At 52.4% G+C, this 22,855-nt stretch overlaps 1 protein-coding gene across 1 annotated transcript in view; it reads right to left on the bottom strand.

Annotated features, from left to right (window-relative positions):
• LOC139234801 (substance-P receptor-like) overlaps positions 1–22,855 on the bottom strand; it is a 243,136-nt gene that overhangs the window by 35,133 nt on the left and 185,148 nt on the right. The window contains exon 2 of the mRNA XM_070865491.1: positions 5,973–6,173. Within this exon, the coding sequence (XP_070721592.1) occupies positions 5,973–6,173 (201 nt within the window). The remainder of the gene's footprint in view (positions 1–5,972; positions 6,174–22,855) is intronic.

Raw genomic sequence — 22,855 nt, 5'->3', positions numbered from 1 at the left:
AATTAATGTCTCCCACATTCCAGAAGTACTTAATTGGCTGTAAAGCACTTTGAGATGTCCAGTGGTCGAGAAAGGTGCTGCATAAATCCAAGTTTTTCTGTTTCTTTTTGAAGAGGTGGCACTGTCTTGAAGGAAACTGTTATGTTCAGAATAACTCCACAAGACTGTGTTGTAAGCTCAAACCATTGGTCTCTTTAATGTAACCCCAGAGTGAGGAGGCAGCATGGTAGATTGCCTTTTATACCTGCTTGCCCAGGGTGCAAAGGTGACCCTTAGGTCTCCCACAGCTGTGCACCCTGGTGGCAAGTCTTACATATTGGTGAGGTTTACATACATACATAACATCACTCCGACCCAAAGTCTTATGTACAAGTTATTTACAGGTTGAGGCAATCTGGCGCTCTGCGTTCCTGGGTCGATGGCCTGAGTTGAAGTCCTGGCCTGGGTGAGTGGGTTGGATCATTGCTGCACTGCAGCGCGGCTGGTCTGATCGGACTGTCGGGCATGGTGGGTTCATTCCCGTGGTTGATTGCTGGTTGGGTATATGTTGGTGGATCATAGATGGTAAAGTCTTCTTCAAACTGTTCTTGTTTGTCAGTGAATCGCAGTTTGGTCTGATCCAATTGCTTTCTGCACGTTTGCCCATTCATCAGTTTAACAACAAACACTTTATTCCCCTCCTTGGCTAAAACAGTGCCAGCAATCCATTTGGGACCATGACCGTAATTGAGAAAAAACACAGGATCATTAACCTCAATGTCACGCGATACAGCCGCGCGATGGTGATACACGTTATGCTGATACTGCTGGGTTTCTACGTGATCATTGAGATCCGGGTGGACTAAGGAGAGCCTGGTTTTTAATGCTCTCTTCATTAACAATTTTGCAGGGGAACCCCAGTGAGTGAATGGGGTCGTGTCCGGTAGCTGAGCAGGACCCGAGATAACCGGGTCTGCAAGGAGCCATCCGTTATGTGTTTCAAGCTCTGCTTGATGGTTTGGACTGCCCGTTCCACTTGACCATTGGATGAGGGCTTAAATGGGCAGACCTGACATGCTTGATGCCATTGAGTTCCGAGCTGGTGAAACACGGTCCATTGTCACTAACAAGGGCGTCGGGCAAACCATGGGTGGCGAACATGGCCCTGAGGCTTTTAATGGTGGCAGTGGACGTACATGATGACATTATTATACATTCAATCCATTTAGAGTAAGCGTCCACTGCTACTAGAAACATCTTTCCTAGAAAGGGGCCAGCGAAATCTACGTGGACCCTGGACCATGGTTTGGAGGACCATGACCACAGGCTCAGTGGGGCCTCCCTGGGTGCATGGCTCAACTGTGAGCAAGTGTTGCATTGGTGTATGCATGACTCCAATTCGGAGTCAATGCCGGGCCACCAAATGTGCGACCTGGCGATAGCCTTCATCATGACTATGCTGGGTGGGTACTGTGTAGGTTGCATATAAACATTTCCCTGCCATTTTTGTGGCAAAACTACGCAATTCCCCCACAGGAGACAATCAGATTGGATGGACAATTCATCCTTAGTTCGATGGAACGGCTTAATTTCATCTTACATTTCCCCGGGAACCGCCGACCAGCTCCCATTAAGGATGCAGCTTTTTACTAGTGATAGCACTGGGTCTTGGCTAGTCCAGGTCCTGATCTGGCGAGCCATGACGGGTGACCCTTCGCTCTCAAAAGCATCCGTTACCAGAAGCAAGTCTGCGGGTTGTGCCATTTCCACCCCGGTGGTGGGCATTAGTAGCCGACTGAGGGCATCAGCGCAGTTCTGAGTGCCTGGTCTGTGGCGGATTACATAGTCATATGCAGACAATGTTAGTGCTCATCTTTGGATGTGGGCCGAAGCATTGATGTTGATACCTTTGCTTTCTGAGAGCAGTGAAGTAAGCTGTTTGTGGTCGGTTTCGAGCTCGAACCGGAGACCAACTCGGTATTGGTGCATTTTCTTAACCCCGTATGCACATGCTAATGCTTCTTTCTCAACTATACAGTAGGCTCTTTCAGCCTTGGATAAACTTCTGGATGCATATGCAACCGGTTGCAGTTTGCCTGACACATTGGCTTGCTGTAACACACAACCGACCCCGTACGACAACGCATCACAAGCTAGTACTAGACGTTTACATGGGTCATACAATATAAGTAACTTGGTTCATACAATACAAGGTTTCTGGCTTTATTGAAGGTTGTCTCGTGAGATTTACCCCAAATCCAGTCGTCATCCTTGCGTAGCAATAAATGCAAGGGTTCCAGCAAAGTGCTCAACCCCGGTAGAAAGTTACCAAAATAGTTGAGGAGTCCCAGGAACGAACGCAGCTCCATCACATTCTGTGGTCTGGGTGAGTACTTGATGGCCTCTGTCTTGGAGTCCGTGGGTCTGTTGCCGTCTGCCGCAATTTTTCTCCTCAGAAATTCGACCTCTGGCGCCAGGAAAACACACTTGGAACATTTCAGCCTGAGTCCCACTCTGTCCAGTCGCTTTAGAACCTCCTCCAGGTTATGCAAGTGTTCGGTGGTGTTGCGACCACTGATCAAGATGTCGCCTTGGAACACCACGATACATGGAACTGATTTCAGCAGACTCTCTATGTACCTCTGGAAGATGGCCGCAGCCGAGCGAATCCCAAAGGGGCATCTGTGGTACATGAACAGTCCTTTGATATACGGCAATTTCTTTGACGGTTCAGCCAGCTCCTGTGTCATGTAAGCAGAGATTAGATCTAGCTTGGTGAATGACTTCCCCCTGCTAGCGTTGCGAATAGGTCCTCCGCTTTAGGTAGTGTGTACTGGTCCTGTAATGAGACTCGGTTGATCGTTATCTTGTAATCCTCGCAAATTCTGACCATCCCATCGTTCTTTAGCACCGGCACGATTGGACTGGCTCACTCATTGAACTTGACTGGCGATATGATTCCCTCTTGTTGAAGTCTGTCTAGCTCGATCTCGATTTTCTCTCGCATCATATATGGGACTGCTCGGGCCTTGTGATGAACAGGCCGTGCCCCAGGAACAAGATGGATCTGCACCTTGGCGCCTGTGAAGTTGCCGATGCCTGGCTCAAATAACGCTGAGAATTTGTTTAGCACCTGGGGGCACAGGGCGTCATCCTCCGAAGACAGTGCTTTGATGTCGTCCCAGTTCCATCGGTTCTTTCCTAGCCAGCTTCTGCCGAACAGCGTTGGGCCATCGCCTGGTACAATCCATAGTGGTAAATCATGTACCATTCCATCGTACGATACTTCCACTGCCACACTGCCGATAACAGATATGAGTTCTTTGGTGTAAGTGCGCAGCGTTGTGTGAATCGGGCTCAGTTTTGGCCTCTGTGCCTTGTTGCCCCACAGTTTCTCAAAAGCCTTCTGGCTCATGATAGATTGACTCACCCCCGTGTCCAATTCCATGGAGACTGGAATGCCATTAAGTTTAAATGTTAACATTATCGGAGGGCTTTTGGTGGTGAAGGTGTGTACCCCGTACACGTCCTCTTCATCCTCAGGTTGAGTGGCCTCTCCTGCTCATTCAGCCTGATCCGCGCTGGATTGGTCGTCCTCTGCTGACTCTGCCATGTGGTGAGCCCGAGATCATTTTCACATTTGTTGGAGGTGCCCCTTTGATTCACAGCCCTTGCACACATAGTGCTTGAATCGACATTGATGGGCTCTATGACTGCCCCCGCAGCGCCACATCCCACAGCGGCCTCTGAGTCACCCTAGGCCTGGCCTCTGCAGGCGTGTAGGCCCTGCCATGTACAGTTCTGCCTGCTGAAGGCATTATTTTATGCATAGTACTTGCCGATGAGCTTCGATGCTGTGAAGTTATCTGTTTCGTGTTGTCGTTTGTGGATATGAAAGCCTGGGCTATCGTGATGGCCTTGCTCAGATCTAGGGTTTCGGCAGACAGCAGTTTGCGAAGAATGACCTCGTGGCTGATTCCAAGCACGAAAAAGTCCCGCAACATTTTCCCCAAAGATCCGACAAACTCGCACTGTCCCGCAAGGCGTTTTAGGTCGGCGACAAAGCTCGCCACGTTCTGGTCCTCGGAGCGATGGTGCGTGTAAAAGCGATACCTGGCCATTAGGATGCTCTCCTTTGGCTTGAGGTGTTCCTGAACTAGCGTGCACAGTTCTGTGCAAGTCTTGTCCATTGGTTTGACCGGTGCCAGCAGATTTTTGACGATGCCATATATCGAAGACCCACATATGGTAAGGAGAATCGCCCTGCGCTTGATCGCCATCTCAGCCTTGTCCAGATCGTTGGCCATGAAGTACTGGTCGAGACGCTCAATGAAGGCTTCCCAATCATCACCCTCAACAAATTTCTAAAGAATACCAATGGCAGCCATTATTGCGTGAAAGTTTGTGATCTGTAACTCGTCGCCAATTGTTATGTTCAGAATAACTCCACAAGACTGTGTTGTAAGCTCAAACCATTGTGACCTTGGTCTCTTTAATGTAACTCCAAAGTGAGGAAGCAGCATGGTGGATCACCTTTTATACCTGCTTGCCCAGGGTGCATGGGTGACCCTTAGGTCTCCCACAGGTATGCCCCCTGGTGGCAAGTCTTACATATTGGTGAGGTTTACATACATACCTAACAGAAAGCATATCAGCCAATGTGTCCACATTTAGGTCCCACAAACAGCAATGATATAACTGACCAGTTAATTAATGTTTGGTGCTGTTGGTTGAAGGGGGAGAATGTTGGCCAGGACACCAGCGAGAACTCCCTTCCCTTCTTCAGCTGCTCCCATGGGATCTTTTCCATCCACCTTAACAGGCAGATGGAGCCTCCGTTTAATATCGAAGTGGCACTTCCGACAATTAGTAATTTGCAGTCAGTGAGATGGGAATGCCTTGTGTCCTCTGAACCCTCCGCAGTGGGCAACATTTGGAGCCAGCTAACAGTGTTGAGCTGAACCGAACTGCTTGAGTATGGAGTAAGAGAAGAGCAGCAACTCCAAGGAAAGGTGATAACTAACCTCTATTTAAGCCGTTGAGTTGTGTAACCAGGCTTTGTTGCTGTATTAATAACGGCACCTCACTTCAGTCAGCAGATCAGAAGGAGTGTGAAGCCATATTGAAATGGGTAGTAGCAACAGTTCCTGCTCAGAGAGAGATCACTACAGGGACAACACTGCACAAAATCTTCACTGCAAGATTACTTCTGACCAGTAAATAGGGACATAAAATGAGAGAGCACTGAGGATCACTTCTCAAAGGTCCTAGCAGCAGCTTCAGTCACTGTCTCACCCCTGAGTCAGAAGGTTGTGGGTTCAAGTCCCACTCCAGGGATTTGAGCACCTAATCTCGACTGACTCTCCAGTGCAGTGCTGAGGGAGTGCTGCACTGCAAGAGGTGCCGTCTTTTGGATGAGATGTTAAACCGAGGTCCTAAGCCCTAAATGTCACTTTTCAAAGCCGAGTAGAGAATTGTCCTGGTATCCTGGCCAACATTGTTCCCTCAATCAACACCACAAAGATTAGATTAACTGAAAATGTATCTCATTGCTAGTTGTGGGATCTTGCTGTGTTCATATTGTCTACTCTGTTGGCCTGGAATGAGTAGACCTCAGGAAGTAATTAATTGGCTATGAAGTGCTTTGGGACATCCCGAAGATGTGGTATGGTGCTATATAAATGGAAGTTCTTTATCTCTACAAACCACAGAGAACAAGCAGGCAGAGCTATGGTCATACGAAGCAGACTTATTTAAGTTCTGAGTACAAGGGCACATTTTAAACCATTGTTTTACAGCACCTGATTCAACAAAAGAACACTTAATGGTGAGATACCCTGCAGGTGCGGTGTGGCAAAGTATTAGGCCACTGCACGGCATGGCAAAGACCCACACCACCAGTAACCCATGCGGCAAGTGTCTGGTGCTGAACCAGAGTAGGATGGGCGTAGATACCCACGGACCGGAGGAGGCAGTATCGAAAGATGACTTACGTAGTTTCATGTTTTGTGCCATCCTCTTCGTTCTCAGGCCAATCCACGTAACACACCACCCTGCCTGGGAACTGCTCGGTCCTGGAGTAATAGCACTGGGGAAAGGCCAGCGACAATGCCACCACCCAAATTGCTCCAATGACGATCTTGGTGGCTGTCGCTGACAATCTTGGTTTCAGCGGATGAATGATAGCCACGTACCTGCAGAATGGAAAAGAACCAGACTGTAAAAACATTCAACATCAAGGTCAACAATTTCACACCATAACCTCTGCCCATATTTGTCTCCTTTCCTCCTTTTATTAACCCCACCCCGATCTTATGTATATATTTCTCTCTCTGTTTCCCATGGTAATTATCGCGTCACTCACACCCTATCCAGACTCACCTTTTTCTAACTTCTGCCTTAACCATTTCCATTCGGCCCATCATCCCTTTTGTCTCTCCTGCCTTCCACCCTATCACAGACCTTTGATCTTTCCTCCCCTCCCCCATTCAGTGCTCCTTAAGAATGTGCTCTTGTCGAACATTCGCCAGTTCTGACGATCGACCCGAAACGTTAAATCTGTTTCTCTCTCCACAGACGCTGCCCGACCCGCTGAGATTTCCAGCGTTCGCTGTTTTTATTTCAGATTCCAGCATCCGCAGTATTTTACTTTTGTATATATTATATATGTAAAAACAGAGGGCAGTTGAATGGGAGATTCTCCATCCTTTTCTCCCCAGGACCCTGAATTAAGCCCTATGCTGCTCCACAGGTGCCAGTCACCCAACCATCACAATTTATTATCTGCACTATGTGTTGATGCCGGGCTATTCAACAGTGAGGCCATCTCAGCTGGATACCCTGCCCTCACTTGGTAGCCACATGCACACGCTTCCTCGCAGGACCCACACTGCTAATCATGGGGAACTGATAGTAACATCGTAACAATGGGAACACGGAGCACAGCAATAGGTGTGGTACGGCAATAGGTGTGGTATGGCAATAGATGGGTCACGGCAATAGGTGGGTCATGGCAATAGGCCTCACCTCTTGCTTTGCATTCTCCTGAGTGCTGCCAATTATGTCACAGAGAACATCACCAGAAACCCGATGCACCCACGGTGATAAAAAGGCACAGGTCCCGGGGTCTTTAAATATTCCAAACACGGACTTCACAGCACAAAGATTCCGAAAGCTTCTTACATCAACTGAAGAGATATTTCATACACAGACTGATGGCAGCCAGAACGTGATGTAATACCAGCCTCTGTCTTACTGCAAGATGATCCCTGAGGGAATTAAACATCAAATAATCCACTCAAAGCACGTTGAAGTTGCACTGACAGATATCTCCATGCCATTAGCGCACCAGAGTCAAATCTACGTGACTGTGTGCATTTGATATTAACCAGGGGCATAGGCCAAGAAAGAATCGCTGTTTACTCCCATTTGGACTTTGCAAAATGTATGGACAGTAGTCACAGAACGACGACTGCGATGGTTTGAGCAAGTTTGGCCCCCGGTTAGGCAACGCCTCGATTTCAGAACTCTCATCCTCAAAGCTAGAATACCTTACATGGCCTTGCGTACAGAGATATATCGTCCGCATGCCCAACACGAGACTCCCAAAGCAAGCGCTCTACTCGGAACTCCTACACGGTAAGCGTGCCCCAGGTGGGTAGAGGAAACGTTACAAGGACATCCTCAAAGCCTCCCTGATAAAGTGCGACATCCCCACTGACACCTGGGAGTCCCTGGCCCAAGAGCGCCCTAAGTGGAGGAAGAGCATCCGGGAGGGCGCTGAGCACCTCGAGTCTTGTCGCCAAGAGCATGCAGAAACCAAGCGCAGGCAGCGGAAGGAGCGTGCGGCAAACCAGTCCCACCCACCCTTTCCCTCAACCACTGTCTGTCCCACCTGTGACAGAGACTGTAATTCCCGTATTGGACTGTTCAGTCACCTGAGAACTCACTTTTAGAGTGGAGACAAGTCTTCCTCGATTTCTAGGGACTGCCGATGATGATGATGGTGGAGCAAGAGGTGAGGAAGACCAAGGCTGTGCTTCATAGACAACAACAACAACAACTTGTATTTATATAGCACTTTTAACGTAGTGAAACGTCCCAGGGCGCTTCATAGGAGTGTTATGAGATGAAAAATTTGACACCGAGCCGCAGAAGTAGAAATTAGCGCAGGTGACCAAAAGCTTGGTCAGAGAGGTTGGTTTTAAGGAGAGACTTGAAGGAAGAAAGAGAGGCGGAGAGGTTTCGGCAGGGAGTTATATTGGTTAGAGACAGTCTGAGGCAGGCATTTTGTGGCTGAGAATTTGGCCTCACATGGTATCATTGAATTCCTGCCCACAGCTATCAAAATGGGGAGTTTCCCAAGCACTAATTGAATAATTGGGAGAAATGTTTCAAATTAATTTACAATGCCCTTTTCTCACATTTCACATTTATTTTCTAAGGCTTCTTCATTCTGTAAATGGAACACAAGGAAATTCAATGGTGCAAACTGTTTTAGGATAATTTAGTATTGTGCGTGAATTGCTCCTTGGCATTGGGTGGTGCCTATTTAAGGGGGGAGCTGATATTAAATCCATTTATTCTGCACCCAGTATTTTCACCAATTTCAGCCAGCTCCCCAGCCTCCAGGTTAAATACATTACAACATGTTGCACCAAGCCAGGCAGACCAGCAAGGTTACAGGTCAATCACTGCTCGGTCCCAAGTGAGCTCAGCATGGCTGGGTTTCAATGGGAGTCTGAGAATAAGCCGCAGGATCCCCTGGTTAAGAGTCAGCCACAAGGAAATGCATCGTAGGTGCAGCAGCATCTGTAAAACATGTGACAGGTCAACATTTCAGACTAGACACTCAGTCAGGAAGAAAAGTGCACCTGTGTGTGTATGAGTGTGCACTTGTATGTGCATATGGGTGTACGTGTTTGTGTGTATACGATTTTGTGTGCTTATATATGTGTGTACATGTGTGTGTGTGCATCATCATCATCATCATCATAGGCGGTCCCTCGAACTGAGGATGACTTGCTTCCACGCCAAAAAGGGATGAGTTCCCAGGTGTTTCAATGAAGGATCTAATATTCCAGATCCCGAACTCCATCCTGAAGGGTGGAAGATGCCTGTGCGTGGATTTATTTAATGTGGGGTGACCGTTGCACACCAGCCACCACACGGGCTTGACAGAGCTAGGTCTTGGTCCAGTGGCAAGGGTTAACTAAGACAACTGGAGACGAGCTCTGCTGCACGGACCCAGTGCGCGCACATATCGCAGTGTGGGCTGGTCCGTGCTGCCCCTGGGCCCTCGCCTCTTCTGGCCCCGAACTCGCGCCTCTCCTGAGCCCCAATCACATCTTTCTACATTCTCTCGCCACTCCTTCACCCGACCTCGCCACTCCTGCTATATATGTCCATGCTCCAATCACCGCCTTGGACCTTGATGACGTCACTCTTCGCTGCCAACGCCCTCCTGCAGCAGCTCACGCAGTACCTTGCCGTGTTACACCCCCACACTGCCCATGGCCACCGCTCGCCACTCCTTATATGGCCTTTTATGATGTGTGTGCATGCGTGTGAGTGTGCGTGTGTGAGTGCGTGCGTGTGTGTGAGTGCATGTGTGAGTGTGCATGTGTGAGTGCGTGCGTGTGTGAGTGTGTGTGAGTGCATGTGTGAGTGTGCATGTGTGAGTGTTAATGTGCGTGGGTGAGTGTGAGTGTGCGTGTATGAGTGTGCATGTGTGTGCATGTGTGAGTATGCGTGTGTGAGTGTGCATGTGTGTGCATGTGTGAGTATGCGTGTGTGAGTGTGCATGTGTGTGTGTGAGTCTGAGTGTGAGTGTGTGAGTGTGCATGTGTGTGCATGTGTGAGTATGCGTGTGTGAGTGTGCATGTGTGAGTGTGAGTGTGAGTGTGTTTGTGTGAGTGTGCGTGTGTGAGTGTGAGTGTGCGTGTGCGTGCACACATGAGTGAGAGTGCATGTGCGAGTGTGCATGTGTGAGTGTGCATGTGTGAGTGTGCGTGTGTGCATGTGCATGTGTGAGTGTGCATGTGCATGTGTGAGTGTGCGAGTGTGAGTGTGCATGTGTGAGTGAGTGTGCATGTGTGCGTGTGTGAGTGTGCGCAAGTGTGAGTGCACGTGTGTGAACGTGCTTGTGTGTGTGTGTGTGTGTGTGTGTGTACATGTGTGTGCGTTTGTGTGGACAATAGGATCGATCAGTATCAGGCTCGGTTATGATGTCCTTGACATGAATATTCTGCTGACTCTCATGTGTTGGCTCAGACATGATGAATGTCTCAGGGGCGATGCACTGAGGGCTCTGGTCTCCATGGATCCCGAATCCAGCAAGAGTCAGCACCTTCGGAAGAGAAGAAAACAGAACGCGGAAGCGAACAATTTATGGTACAAGAGTCAATACTAATGGCTGAGCATTGCAATAACGTCAGTTAGCAGTGATTGAATTATCCACATTTTAATACTGGAGAATCTTCTGTCAGTATCAGGGGGAAAGTGGGGTCAGTATCGGGGAAAGTGGGGTCAGTATCGGGGGGAAAGTTGGGTCAGTATCAGGGGGAAAGTGGGGTCAGTATCGGGGGAAAGCGGGGTCAGTATCGGGGGGAAAGTGGGGTCAGTATCGGGGGAAAGTGGTGTCAGTATCGGGGGAAAGTGGGGTCAGTATCGGCAGAAAGTGGGGTCAGTATCGGGGAAAGTGGGGTCAGTATCGGCAGAAAGTGGGGTCAGTATCGGGGAAAGTGGGGTCAGTATCGGCGAAAGTGGGGTCAGTATCTGAAGGAAAGTGGGGTCAGTTTTGGAGAAAGTGGGGTCAGTGTCGGGGAAAGTTGGGTCAGTATCAGGGGGAAAGTGGGGTCAGTATCGGGGGAAAGTGGGGTCAGTATCGGGGCAAGTGGGTTCAGTATCGGGAAAGTGGGGTCAGTATCGGGGGGAAAGTGGGGTCAGTATCAGGGAAAGTGGGGTCAGTATCAGGGTGAAAGTGGGGTCAGTATCAGGGGAAGTGGGGTCAGTATCAGGGGGAAAGTGGGGTCAGTATCGGGGGAAGTGGGGTCAGTATCAGGGGTAAAGTGGGGTCAGTATCGGGGGAAGTGGGGTCAGTATCAGGGAAAGTGGGGTCAGTACCAGGGGAAAGTGGGGTCAGTATCGGGGGGAAAGTGGGGTCAGTATCGGGGCAAGTGGGGTCAGTATCGGGGCAAGTGGGGTCAGTATCGGGGAAAGTGGGGTCAGTATCAGGGGGAAAGTGAGGTCAGTATCGGGGGGAAAGTGGGGTCGGTATCGGGGAAAGTGGGGTCAGTATCGTGGGAAAGTGGGGTCAGTATCGGGGATAGTCGGGTCAGTATCGGGGATAGTAGGGTCAGAATCGGGGGGAAAGTCGGGTCAGTATCGGGGGGAAAGTGGGGTCAGTCTCGGGAGGAAAGTGGGGTCAGTATCGGGAGGAAAGTGGGGTCAGTTTCGGGGAAAGTGGGGTCAGTATCGGGGGGAAAGTGGGGTCAGTATCGGGGAAAGTGGGGTCAGTATTGGAATGAAAGTGGGGTCAGTATCAGGGAAAGTGGGGTCAGTATCAGGGGGAAAGTGGGGTCAGTATCGGCGGAAAGTGGGGTCAGTATCGGAATGAAAGTGGGGTCAGTATCAGGGAAAGTGGGGTCAGTATCGGGGATAGTGGGGTAAGTATCGGGGATAGTGGGGTCAGAATCAGGGATAGTGGGGTCAGAATCGGGGGGAAAGTGGGGTCACTATCGGGGGGAAAGTGGGGTCAGTATCAGGGGAAGTGGGGTTAGTATTGGGGGGAAAGTGGGGTCAGTATCTGGAGGAAAATGGGGTTTGTTTCGGGGAAAGTGGGGTCAGTATCGGGGGGAAAGTGGGGTCAGTATCGGGGGGAAAGTGGGGTCAGTATCTGGAGGAAAATGGGGTTTGTTTCGGGGAAAGTGGGGTCAGTATCGGGAAAAGTGGGCTCAGTACCTGGAGGAAAGTGGGGTCAGTTTCGGGGAAAGTGGGGTCAGTATCGGGGAAAGTGGGGTCAGTATCGGCAGAAAGTGGGGTCTGTATCGGGGAAAGTGGGGTCAGTATCGGGGAAAGTGGGGTCATTTTTCGGTTGGAAAGTGGGGCCAGTTTTGGGGAAAGTGGGGTCAGTATCGGGGGAAAGTGGGGTCAGTATCGGTGGGAAAGTGGGGTCAGTATCGGGGCAAGTGGGATCAGTATCGCGGACAGTAGGGTCAGTATCGGGGGGAAAGTGGGGTCAGTATCGGGGCAAGTGGGGTCAGTATCGGGGCAAGTGGGGTCAGTATCGGGGAAAGTAGGTCAGTATCAGGGGTAAAGCTTTGGTCAGTATCAGGGGAAAGTGGGGTCAGTATTGGAACGAAAGTGGGGTCAGTATCAAGGAAAGTGGGGTCAGTATCAGGGATATTGGGGTAAATATCGGGGATAGTGGGGTCAGTATCGGGGATAGTGGGGTCAGAATCGGGGGAAATGAGGTCAGTATCGGGGATAGTGGGGTCAGTATCGGGGGAAAGTGGGGTCAGTATCGGGGAAAGTGGTGTTAGTATCGGGGGGAAGTGGGGTCAGTATCGGGAAAAGTGGGGTCAGTTTCGGGGAAAGTGGGGTCAGTATCGGGGGAAAGTGGGGTCAGTATCGGGGAAAGTGGTGTTAGTATCGGGGGGGAAGTGGGGTCAGTATCGGGAAAAGTGGGGTCAGTACCTGGAGGAAAGTGGGGTCAGTATCGGGGGGAAAGTGGGGTCAGTATCTGGATGAAAATGGGGTCTGTTTCGGGGAAAGTGGGGTCAGTATCGGGTGGAAAGTGGGGTCAGTATCGGGAGGAAAGAGGGGTCAGTATCGGGGGAAAGTGGGGTCAGTGTCGGGGATAGTGGGGTCAGTATCAGGGAAAGTGGGTCAGTATCAGGGGGAAAGTGGGGTCAGTATCGGGAAAAGTGGGGTCAGTACCTGGAGGAATGTGGGGTCAGTTTCGGGGAAAGTGGGGTCACTGTCGGGGGGGAAAGTGGGGTCAGTATCGCGAGGAAAGAGGGGTCAGTATCGGGGGAAAGTGGGGTCAGTATTGGAACGAAAGTGGGGTCAGTATCAGGGAAAGTGGGGTCAGTATCGGGGATATTGGGGTAAATATCGGGGATAGTGGGGTCAGTATCGGGGATAGTGGGGTCAGAATCAGGGGAAAGTGAGGTCAGTATCGGGGGGAAAGTGGGGTCGGTATCGGGGAAAGTGGGGTCAGTATCGGGTGAAAGTGGGGTCAGTATCGTGGGAAAGTGGGGTCAGTATCGGGGATAGTGGGGTCAGTATCGGGGATAGTGGGGTCAGTATCGGGGATAGTTGGGTCAGAATCAGGCGGAAAGTGGGGTCAGTATCGTGGGATAGTGGGGTCAGTATCGGGGATAGTGGGGTCAGTATCGGGGATAGTGGGGTCAGTATCGGGGACAGTTGGGTCAGAATCGGGGGGAAAGTGAGGTCAGTATCGGGGGGAAAGTGGGGTCAGTCTCGGGAGGAAAGTGGGGTCAGTATCGGGAGCAAAGTGGGGTAAGTTTCGGGGAAAGTGGGGTCAGTATCGGGGGGAAAGTGGGGTCAGTATCGAGAGGAAAGTGGGGTCACTTTTGGGGAAAGTGGGGTCAGTATCTGGGAAAGTGGGGTCAGTGTCGGGGAAAGTGGGGTCAGTATCGTGGGAAAGTGTGGTCAGTATCGGGAATAGTGGGGTCAGTATCGGGGGAAAGAGGGGTCAGTATCGTGGGAAAGTGTGGTCAGTATCGGGGAAAGTGGGGTCAGTATCGGGGATAGTGGGGTAAGTATCGGGGATAGTGGGGTCAGTATCGGGGAAAGTGGGGTCAGTATCGGGGAAAAGTGGAGCCAGTATCGGGGAAAGTGTGGTCAGTTTCAGGGAAAGTGGGGTCAGTATCGGGGAAAGTGGGATCAGTATCGGCAGAAAGTGGGGTCAGTATCGGGGAAAGTGGGGTCAGTCTCGGGGATTGTGGGGTCAGTATCGGGGATAGTTGGGTCAGAATCGGGGGGAAAGTGGGGTCAGTATCGGGGGGAAAGTGGGGTCAGTCTCGGGAGGAAAGTGGGGTCAGTATTGGGAGCAAAGTGGGGTCAGTTTTGGGGAAAGTGGGGTCAGTATCGGAGGGAAAGTGGGGTCAGTATCGGGAAAGGAGGGGTCAGTATCTGGAGGAAAGTGGGGTCAGTTTCGGGGAAACTGGGGTCATTATCTGGAGGAAAGTGGGGTCAGTTTTGAGGAAAGTGGGGTCAGTTTTTTGGGAAAGTGGGATCAGTATCGGGGAGAAAGTGGGGTCAGTATCGGGAGGAAAGTGGGGTCAGTTTTGGGGAAAGTGGGGTCAGTATCGGGGAAAGTGGGGTCAGTATTGTCAGAAAGTGGGGTCTGTATCGGGGAAAGTGGGGTCAGTATCGGGGAAAGTGGGGTCAGTATCTGGGGGAAAGTGGGGCCAGTTTTGGGGAAAGTGGGGTCAGTATCGGGGGGAACGTGGGGTCAGTCTCGGGAGGAAAGTGGGGTCAGTATCGGGAGGAAAGTGGGGTCTGTATCGGGGAAAGTGGGGTCAGTATCGGGGAAAGTGGGGTCAGTATCTGGGGGAAAGTGGGGCCAGTTTTGGGGAAAGTGGGGTCAGTATCGGGGGAAAGTGTGGTCAGTATCGGGAAAAGTAGGGTCAATGTCGGGGAAAGTGGGGTCAGTATCAGGGGTAAAGTGGTGTCAGTATCGGTGGGAAAGTGGGGTCAGTATTGGGGGAAGTGGGGTCAATATCGGGGGGAAAGTGTGGTCAGTATCAGGGCAAGTGTGGTCAGTATCGCGGAGAGTAGGGTCAGTATCGGGGGGAAAGTGGGGTCAGTATCGGGGCAAGTGGGGTCAGTATCGGGGCAAGTGGGGTCAGTATCGGGGAAAGTGGGGTCAGTATCAGGGGTAAAGTTTTGGTCAGTGTCGGGGGAAAGTGGGGTCAGTATTGGAACGAAAGTGGGGTCAGTATCAGGGAAAGTGGGGTCAGTATCGGGGATATTGGGGTAAATATCGGGGATAGTGGGGTCAGTATCAGGGATAGTGGGGTCAGACGCGGGGGAAATGAGGTCAGTATCGGGGGGAAAGTGGGGTCGGTATCGGGGAAAGTGGGGTCAGTATCGGGGGAAAGTGGGGTCAGTATCGGGGATAGTGGGGTCAGTATCGGGGATAGTGGGGTCAGTATCGGGGATAGTTGGGTCAGAATCGGGGGGAAAGTGGGGTCAGTATCGGGGGGAAAGTGGGGTCAGTCTCGGGAGGAAAGTGGTGTCAGTATCTGGAGGAAAATGGGGTCTGTTTCGGGGAAAGTGGGGTCAGTATCGGGTGGAAAGTGGGGTCAGTATCGGGAGGAAAGAGGGGTCAGTATCGGGGGAAAGTGGGGTCAGTATCGGGGATAGTGGGGTCAGTATCGGGGAAAGTGGGTCAGTATCGGGGGGTAAGTGGGGTCAGTATCGGGGAGAAAGTGGGGTCAGTATCGGGAGGAAAGTGGGGTCAGTTTTGGGGAAAGTGGAGTCAGTATCGGGGAAAGTGGGGTCAGTCTCGGGGATAGTGGGGTCAGTATCGGGGATAGTTGGGTCAGAATCGGGGGGAAAGTGGGGTCAGTATCGGGTGGAAAGTGGGGTCAGTCTCGGGAGGAAAGTGGGGTCAGTATTGGGAGCAAAGTGGGGTCAGTTTTGGGGAAAGTGGGGTCAGTATCGGAGGGAAAGTGGGGTCAGTATCGGGAAAGGTGGGGTCAGTATCTGGAGGAAAGTGGGGTCAGTTTCGGGGAAACTGGTGTCAGTATCTGGAGGAAAGTGGGGTCAGTTTTGAGGAAAGTGGGGTCAGTTTTTTGGGAAAGTGGGGTCAGTTTCGGGGAAACTGGGGTCAGTATCTGGAGGAAAGTGGGGTCAGTTTTGAGGAAAGTGGGATCAGTTTTTTGGGAAAGTGGGGTCAGTATCGGGGAGAAAGTGGGGTCAGTATTGTCAGAAAGTGGGGTCTGTATCGGGGAAAGTGGGGTCAGTATCAGGGAAAGTGGGGTCAGTATCTGGGGGAAAGTGGGGCCAGTTTTGGGGAAAGTGGGGTCAGTATCGGGGGAACGTGGGGTCAGTCTCGGGAGGAAATTGGGGTCAGTATCGGGGAAAGTGGGGTCAGTATCGGCAGAAAGTGGGGTCTGTATCGGGGAAAGTGGGGTCAGTATCGGGGAAAGTGGGGTCAGTATCTGGGGGAAAGTGGGGCCAGTTTTGGGGGAAGTGGGGTCAATATCGGGGGAAAGTGTGGTCAGTATCAGGGCAAGTGTGGTCAGTATCGCTGAGAGTAGGGTCAGTATCGAGGGGAAAGTGGGGTCAGTATCGGGGCAAGTGGGGTCAGTATCGGGGCAAGTGGGGACAGTATCGGGGAAAGTGGGGTCAGTATCAGGGGTAAAGTTTTGGTCAGTGTCGGGGGAAAGTGGGGTCAGTATTGGAACGAAAGTGGGGTCAGTATCAGGGAAAGTGGGGTCAGTATCGGGGATATTGGGGTAAATATCGGGGATAGTGGGGTCAGTATCAGGGATAGTGGGGTCAGAAGCGGGGAAAGTGGGGTCAGTATCGGGGGAAAGTGGGGTCAGTATCGGGGATAGTGGGGTCAGTATCGGGGATAGTTGGGTCAGAATCGGGGGGAAAGTGGGGTCAGTATCGGGGGGAAAGTGGGGTCAGTCTCGGGAGGAAAGTAGGGTCAGTATCTGGAGGAAAATGGGGTCTGTTTCGGGGAAAGTGGGGTCAGTATCGGGTGGAAAGTGGGTTCAGTATCGGGAGGAAAGAGGGGTCAGTATCGGGGGAAAGTGGGGTCAGTATCGGGGATAGTGGGGTCAGTATCGGGGAAAGTGGGTCAGTATCGGGGGGTAAGTGAGGTCAGTATCGGGGAGAAAGTGAGGTCAGTATCGGGAGGAAAGTGGGGTCAGTTTTGGGGAAAGTGGGGTCAGTATCTGGGAAAGTGGGGTCAGTGTCGGGGAAAGTGGGGTCAGTATTTGGGGGAAAGTGGGGTCAGTATCAGGGAAAGTGGGGTCAGTATTGGGGGAAAGAGGGGTCAGTATCGGGGATAGTGGGGTCAGTATCGGGGATAGTGGGGTAAGTATCGGGGATAGTGGGGTCAGTATCGGGGAAGGTGGGGTCAGTATCACAGAAAGTGGGGTCAGTATCGGGGAAAGGTGGGGCCAGTATCGGGGAAAGTGTGGTCAGTTTCAGGGAAAGTGGAGTCAGTATCGGGGAAGTGGGATCAGTATCGGCAGAAAGTGGGGTCAGTATCAGGGAAAGTGGGGTCAGTATCGGGGATAGTGGGGTCAGTATCGGGGATAGTGGGGTCAGAATCGGGGGGAAAGTGGGGTCAGCATCGGGGGGAAAGTGGGGTCAGTCTCGGGAGGAAAGTGGGGTCAGTTTCGGGGAAAGTGGGGTCTGTATCGGGGAAAGTGGGGTCAGTATCGGGGAAAGTGGGGTCAGTATCTGGGGGAAAGTGGGGCCAGTTTTGGGGAAAGTGGGGTCAGTATCGGGGGAAAGTGGGGTCAGAATCGTGAAAAGTAGGGTCAATGTCGGGGAAAGTGGGGTCAGTATCAGGGGGAAAGTGGGGTCAGTATCGGTGGGAAAGTGGGGTCAGTATTGGGGGAAGTGGGGTCAATATCGGGGGGAAAGTTTGGTCAGTATCGGGGCAAGTGGGGTCAGTATCGCGGACAGTAGGGTCAGTATCGGGGGGAAAGTGGGGTCAGTATCGGGGCAAGTGGGGTCAGTATCGGGACAAGTGGGGTCAGTATCGGGGAAAGTAGGTCAGTATCAGGGGTAAAGCTTTGGTCAGTATCGGGGGAAAGTGGGGTCAGTATTGGAACGAAAGTGGGGTCAGTATCAGGGAAAGTGGGGTCAGTATCGGGGATATTGGGGTAAATATCGGGGATAGTGGGGTCAGTATCGGGGATAGTGGGGTCAGAATCGGGGGAAATGAGGTCAGTATCGGGGATAGTGGGGTCAGTATCGGGGGAAAGTGGGGTCAGTATCGGGGAAAGTGGTGCTAGTATCGGGGGGGAAGTGGAGTCAGTATCGGGAAAAGTGGGGTCAGTTTCGGGGAAAGTGGGGTCAGTATCGGGGGAAAGTGGGGTCAGTATCGGGGAAAGTGGTGTTAGTATCGGGGGGGAAGTGGGATCAGTATCAGGAAAAGTGGGGTCAGTACCTGGAGGAAAGTGGGGTCAGTATCGGGGGGAAAGTGGGGTCAGTATCTGGAGGAAAATGGGGTCTGTTTCGGGGAAAGTGGGGCCAGTATCGGGTGGAAAGTGGGGTCAGTATCGGGAGGAAAGAGGGGTCAGTATCGGGGGAAAGTGGGGTCAGTATCGGGGATAGTGGGGTCAGTATCGGGGAAAGTGGGTCAGTATCGGGGGGTAAGTGGGGTCAGTATCGGGGGGAAAGTGGAGTCAGTCTCGGGAGGAAAGTGGGGTCAGTTTCGGGGAAAGTGGGGTCAGTGTCGGGGGGGAAAGTGGGGTCAGTATCGGGGATAGTGGGGTCAGTATCGGGGATAGTTGGGTCAGAATCGGGGGGAAAGTGGGTTCAGTATCGGGGGGAAAGTGGCGTCAGTCTCGGGAGGAAAGTGGGGTCAGTATCGGGAGGAAAGTGGGGTCAGTTTCGGGAAAAGTGGGGTCAGTACCTGGAGGAAAGTGGGGTCAGTATCGGGGAGAAAGTGGGGTCAGTATCGGGAAAGGAGGGGTCAGTATCTGGAGGAAAGTGGGGTCAGTTTCGGGGAAACTGGGGTCATTATCTGGAGGAAAGTGGGGTCAGTTTTGAGGAAAGTGGGGTCAGTTTTTTGGGAAAGTGGGATCAGTATCGGGGAGAAAGTGGGGTCAGTATCGGGAGGAAAGTGGGGTCAGTTTTGGGGAAAGTGGGGTCAGTATCGGGGAAAGTGGGGTCAGTATTGTCAGAAAGTGGGGTCTGTATCGGGGAAAGTGGGGTCAGTATCGGGGAAAGTGGGGTCAGTATCTGGGGGAAAGTGGGGCCAGTTTTGGGGAAAGTGGGGTCAGTATCGGGGGGAACGTGGGGTCAGTCTCGGGAGGAAAGTGGGGTCAGTATCGGGAGGAAAGTGGGGTCTGTATCGGGGAAAGTGGGGTCAGTATCGGGGAAAGTGGGGTCAGTATCTGGGGGAAAGTGGGGCCAGTTTTGGGGAAAGTGGGGTCAGTATCGGGGGAAAGTGTGGTCAGTATCGGGAAAAGTAGGGTCAATGTCGGGGAAAGTGGGGTCAGTATCAGGGGTAAAGTGGTGTCAGTATCGGTGGGAAAGTGGGGTCAGTATTGGGGGAAGTGGGGTCAATATCGGGGGGAAAGTGTGGTCAGTATCAGGGCAAGTGTGGTCAGTATCGCGGAGAGTAGGGTCAGTATCGGGGGGAAAGTGGGGTCAGTATCGGGGCAAGTGGGGTCAGTATCGGGGCAAGTGGGGTCAGTATCGGGGAAAGTGGGGTCAGTATCAGGGGTAAAGTTTTGGTCAGTGTCGGGGGAAAGTGGGGTCAGTATTGGAACGAAAGTGGGGTCAGTATCAGGGAAAGTGGGGTCAGTATCGGGGATATTGGGGTAAATATCGGGGATAGTGGGGTCAGTATCAGGGATAGTGGGGTCAGACGCGGGGGAAATGAGGTCAGTATCGGGGGGAAAGTGGGGTCGGTATCGGGGAAAGTGGGGTCAGTATCGGGGGAAAGTGGGGTCAGTATCGGGGATAGTGGGGTCAGTATCGGGGATAGTGGGGTCAGTATCGGGGATAGTTGGGTCAGAATCGGGGGGAAAGTGGGGTCAGTATCGGGGGGAAAGTGGGGTCAGTCTCGGGAGGAAAGTGGTGTCAGTATCTGGAGGAAAATGGGGTCTGTTTCGGGGAAAGTGGGGTCAGTATCGGGTGGAAAGTGGGGTCAGTATCGGGAGGAAAGAGGGGTCAGTATCGGGGGAAAGTGGGGTCAGTATCGGGGATAGTGGGGTCAGTATCGGGGAAAGTGGGTCAGTATCGGGGGGTAAGTGGGGTCAGTATCGGGGAGAAAGTGGGGTCAGTATCGGGAGGAAAGTGGGGTCAGTTTTGGGGAAAGTGGAGTCAGTATCGGGGAAAGTGGGGTCAGTCTCGGGGATAGTGGGGTCAGTATCGGGGATAGTTGGGTCAGAATCGGGGGGAAAGTGGGGTCAGTATCGGTGGAAAGTGGGGTCAGTCTCGGGAGGAAAGTGGGGTCAGTATTGGGAGCAAAGTGGGGTCAGTTTTGGGGAAAGTGGGGTCAGTATCGGAGGGAAAGTGGGGTCAGTATCGGGAAAGGTGGGGTCAGTATCTGGAGGAAAGTGGGGTCAGTTTCGGGGAAACTGGTGTCAGTATCTGGAGGAAAGTGGGGTCAGTTTTGAGGAAAGTGGGGTCAGTTTTTTGGGAAAGTGGGGTCAGTTTCGGGGAAACTGGGGTCAGTATCTGGAGGAAAGTGGGGTCAGTTTTGAGGAAAGTAGGATCAGTTTTTTGGGAAAGTGGGGTCAGTATCGGGGAGAAAGTGGGGTCAGTATTGTCAGAAAGTGGGGTCTGTATCGGGGAAAGTGGGGTCAGTATCAGGGAAAGTGGGGTCAGTATCTGGGGGAAAGTGGGGCCAGTTTTGGGGAAAGTGGGGTCAGTATCGGGGGGAACGTGGGGTCAGTCTCGGGAGGAAATTGGGGTCAGTATCGGGGAAAGTGGGGTCAGTATCGGCAGAAAGTGGGGTCTGTATCGGGGAAAGTGGGGTCAGTATCGGGGAAAGTGGGGTCAGTATCTGGGGGAAAGTGGGGCCAGTTTTGGGGGAAGTGGGGTCAATATCGGGGGGAAAGTGTGGTCAGTATCAGGGCAAGTGTGGTCAGTATCGCTGAGAGTAGGGTCAGTATCGAGGGGAAAGTGGGGTCAGTATCGGGGCAAGTGGGGTCAGTATCGGGGCAAGTGGGGACAGTATCGGGGAAAGTGGGGTCAGTATCAGGGGTAAAGTTTTGGTCAGTGTCGGGGGAAAGTGGGGTCAGTATTGGAACGAAAGTGGGGTCAGTATCAGGGAAAGTGGGGTCAGTATCGGGGATATTGGGGTAAATATCGGGGATAGTGGGGTCAGTATCAGGGATAGTGGGGTCAGAAGCGGGGAAAGTGGGGTCAGTATCGGGGGAAAGTGGGGTCAGTATCGGGGATAGTGGGGTCAGTATCGGGGATAGTTGGGTCAGAATCGGGGGGAAAGTGGGGTCAGTATCGGGGGGAAAGTGGGGTCAGTCTCGGGAGGAAAGTAGGGTCAGTATCTGGAGGAAAATGGGGTCTGTTTCGGGGAAAGTGGGGTCAGTATCGGGTGGAAAGTGGGTTCAGTATCGGGAGGAAAGAGGGGTCAGTATCGGGGGAAAGTGGGGTCAGTATCGGGGATAGTGGGGTCAGTATCGGGGAAAGTGGGTCAGTATCGGGGGGTAAGTGAGGTCAGTATCGGGGAGAAAGTGAGGTCAGTATCGGGAGGAAAGTGGGGTCAGTTTTGGGGAAAGTGGGGTCAGTATCTGGGAAAGTGGGGTCAGTGTCGGGGAAAGTGGGGTCAGTATTTGGGGGAAAGTGGGGTCAGTATCAGGGAAAGTGGGGTCAGTATTGGGGGAAAGAGGGGTCAGTATCGGGGATAGTGGGGTCAGTATCGGGGATAGTGGGGTAAGTATCGGGGATAGTGGGGTCAGTATCGGGGAAGGTGGGGTCAGTATCACAGAAAGTGGGGTCAGTATCGGGGAAAAGTGGGGCCAGTATCGGGGAAAGTGTGGTCAGTTTCAGGGAAAGTGGAGTCAGTATCGGGGAAGTGGGATCAGTATCGGCAGAAAGTGGGGTCAGTATCAGGGAAAGTGGGGTCAGTATCGGGGATAGTGGGGTCAGTATCGGGGATAGTGGGGTCAGAATCGGGGGGAAAGTGGGGTCAGCATCGGGGGGAAAGTGGGGTCAGTCTCGGGAGGAAAGTGGGGTCAGTTTCGGGGAAAGTGGGGTCTGTATCGGGGAAAGTGGGGTCAGTATCGGGGAAAGTGGGGTCAGTATCTGGGGGAAAGTGGGGCCAGTTTTGGGGAAAGTGGGGTCAGTATCGGGGGAAAGTGGGGTCAGAATCGTGAAAAGTAGGGTCAATGTCGGGGAAAGTGGGGTCAGTATCAGGGGGAAAGTGGGGTCAGTATCGGTGGGAAAGTGGGGTCAGTATTGGGGGAAGTGGGGTCAATATCGGGGGGAAAGTTTGGTCAGTATCGGGGCAAGTGGGGTCAGTATCGCGGACAGTAGGGTCAGTATCGGGGGGAAAGTGGGGTCAGTATCGGGGCAAGTGGGGTCAGTATCGGGACAAGTGGGGTCAGTATCGGGGAAAGTAGGTCAGTATCAGGGGTAAAGCTTTGGTCAGTATCGGGGGAAAGTGGGGTCAGTATTGGAACGAAAGTGGGGTCAGTATCAGGGAAAGTGGGGTCAGTATCGGGGATATTGGGGTAAATATCGGGGATAGTGGGGTCAGTATCGGGGATAGTGGGGTCAGAATCGGGGGAAATGAGGTCAGTATCGGGGATAGTGGGGTCAGTATCGGGGGAAAGTGGGGTCAGTATCGGGGAAAGTGGGGTCAGTTTCGGGGAAAGTGGGGTCAGTATCGGGGGAAAGTGGGGTCAGTATCGGGGAAAGTGGTGTTAGTATCGGGGGGGAAGTGGGATCAGTATCAGGAAAAGTGGGGTCAGTACCTGGAGGAAAGTGGGGTCAGTATCGGGGGGAAAGTGGGGTCAGTATCTGGAGGAAAATGGGGTCTGTTTCGGGGAAAGTGGGGCCAGTATCGGGTGGAAAGTGGGGTCAGTATCGGGAGGAAAGAGGGGTCAGTATCGGGGGAAAGTGGGGTCAGTATCGGGGATAGTGGGGTCAGTATCGGGGAAAGTGGGTCAGTATCGGGGGG

This window comes from Pristiophorus japonicus, chromosome 22 (assembly GCF_044704955.1).
Source record: "Pristiophorus japonicus isolate sPriJap1 chromosome 22, sPriJap1.hap1, whole genome shotgun sequence".
Classification (NCBI taxonomy): Eukaryota; Metazoa; Chordata; class Chondrichthyes; family Pristiophoridae; genus Pristiophorus; species Pristiophorus japonicus.
This window is presented reverse-complemented; position numbering and strand designations above follow the sequence as displayed.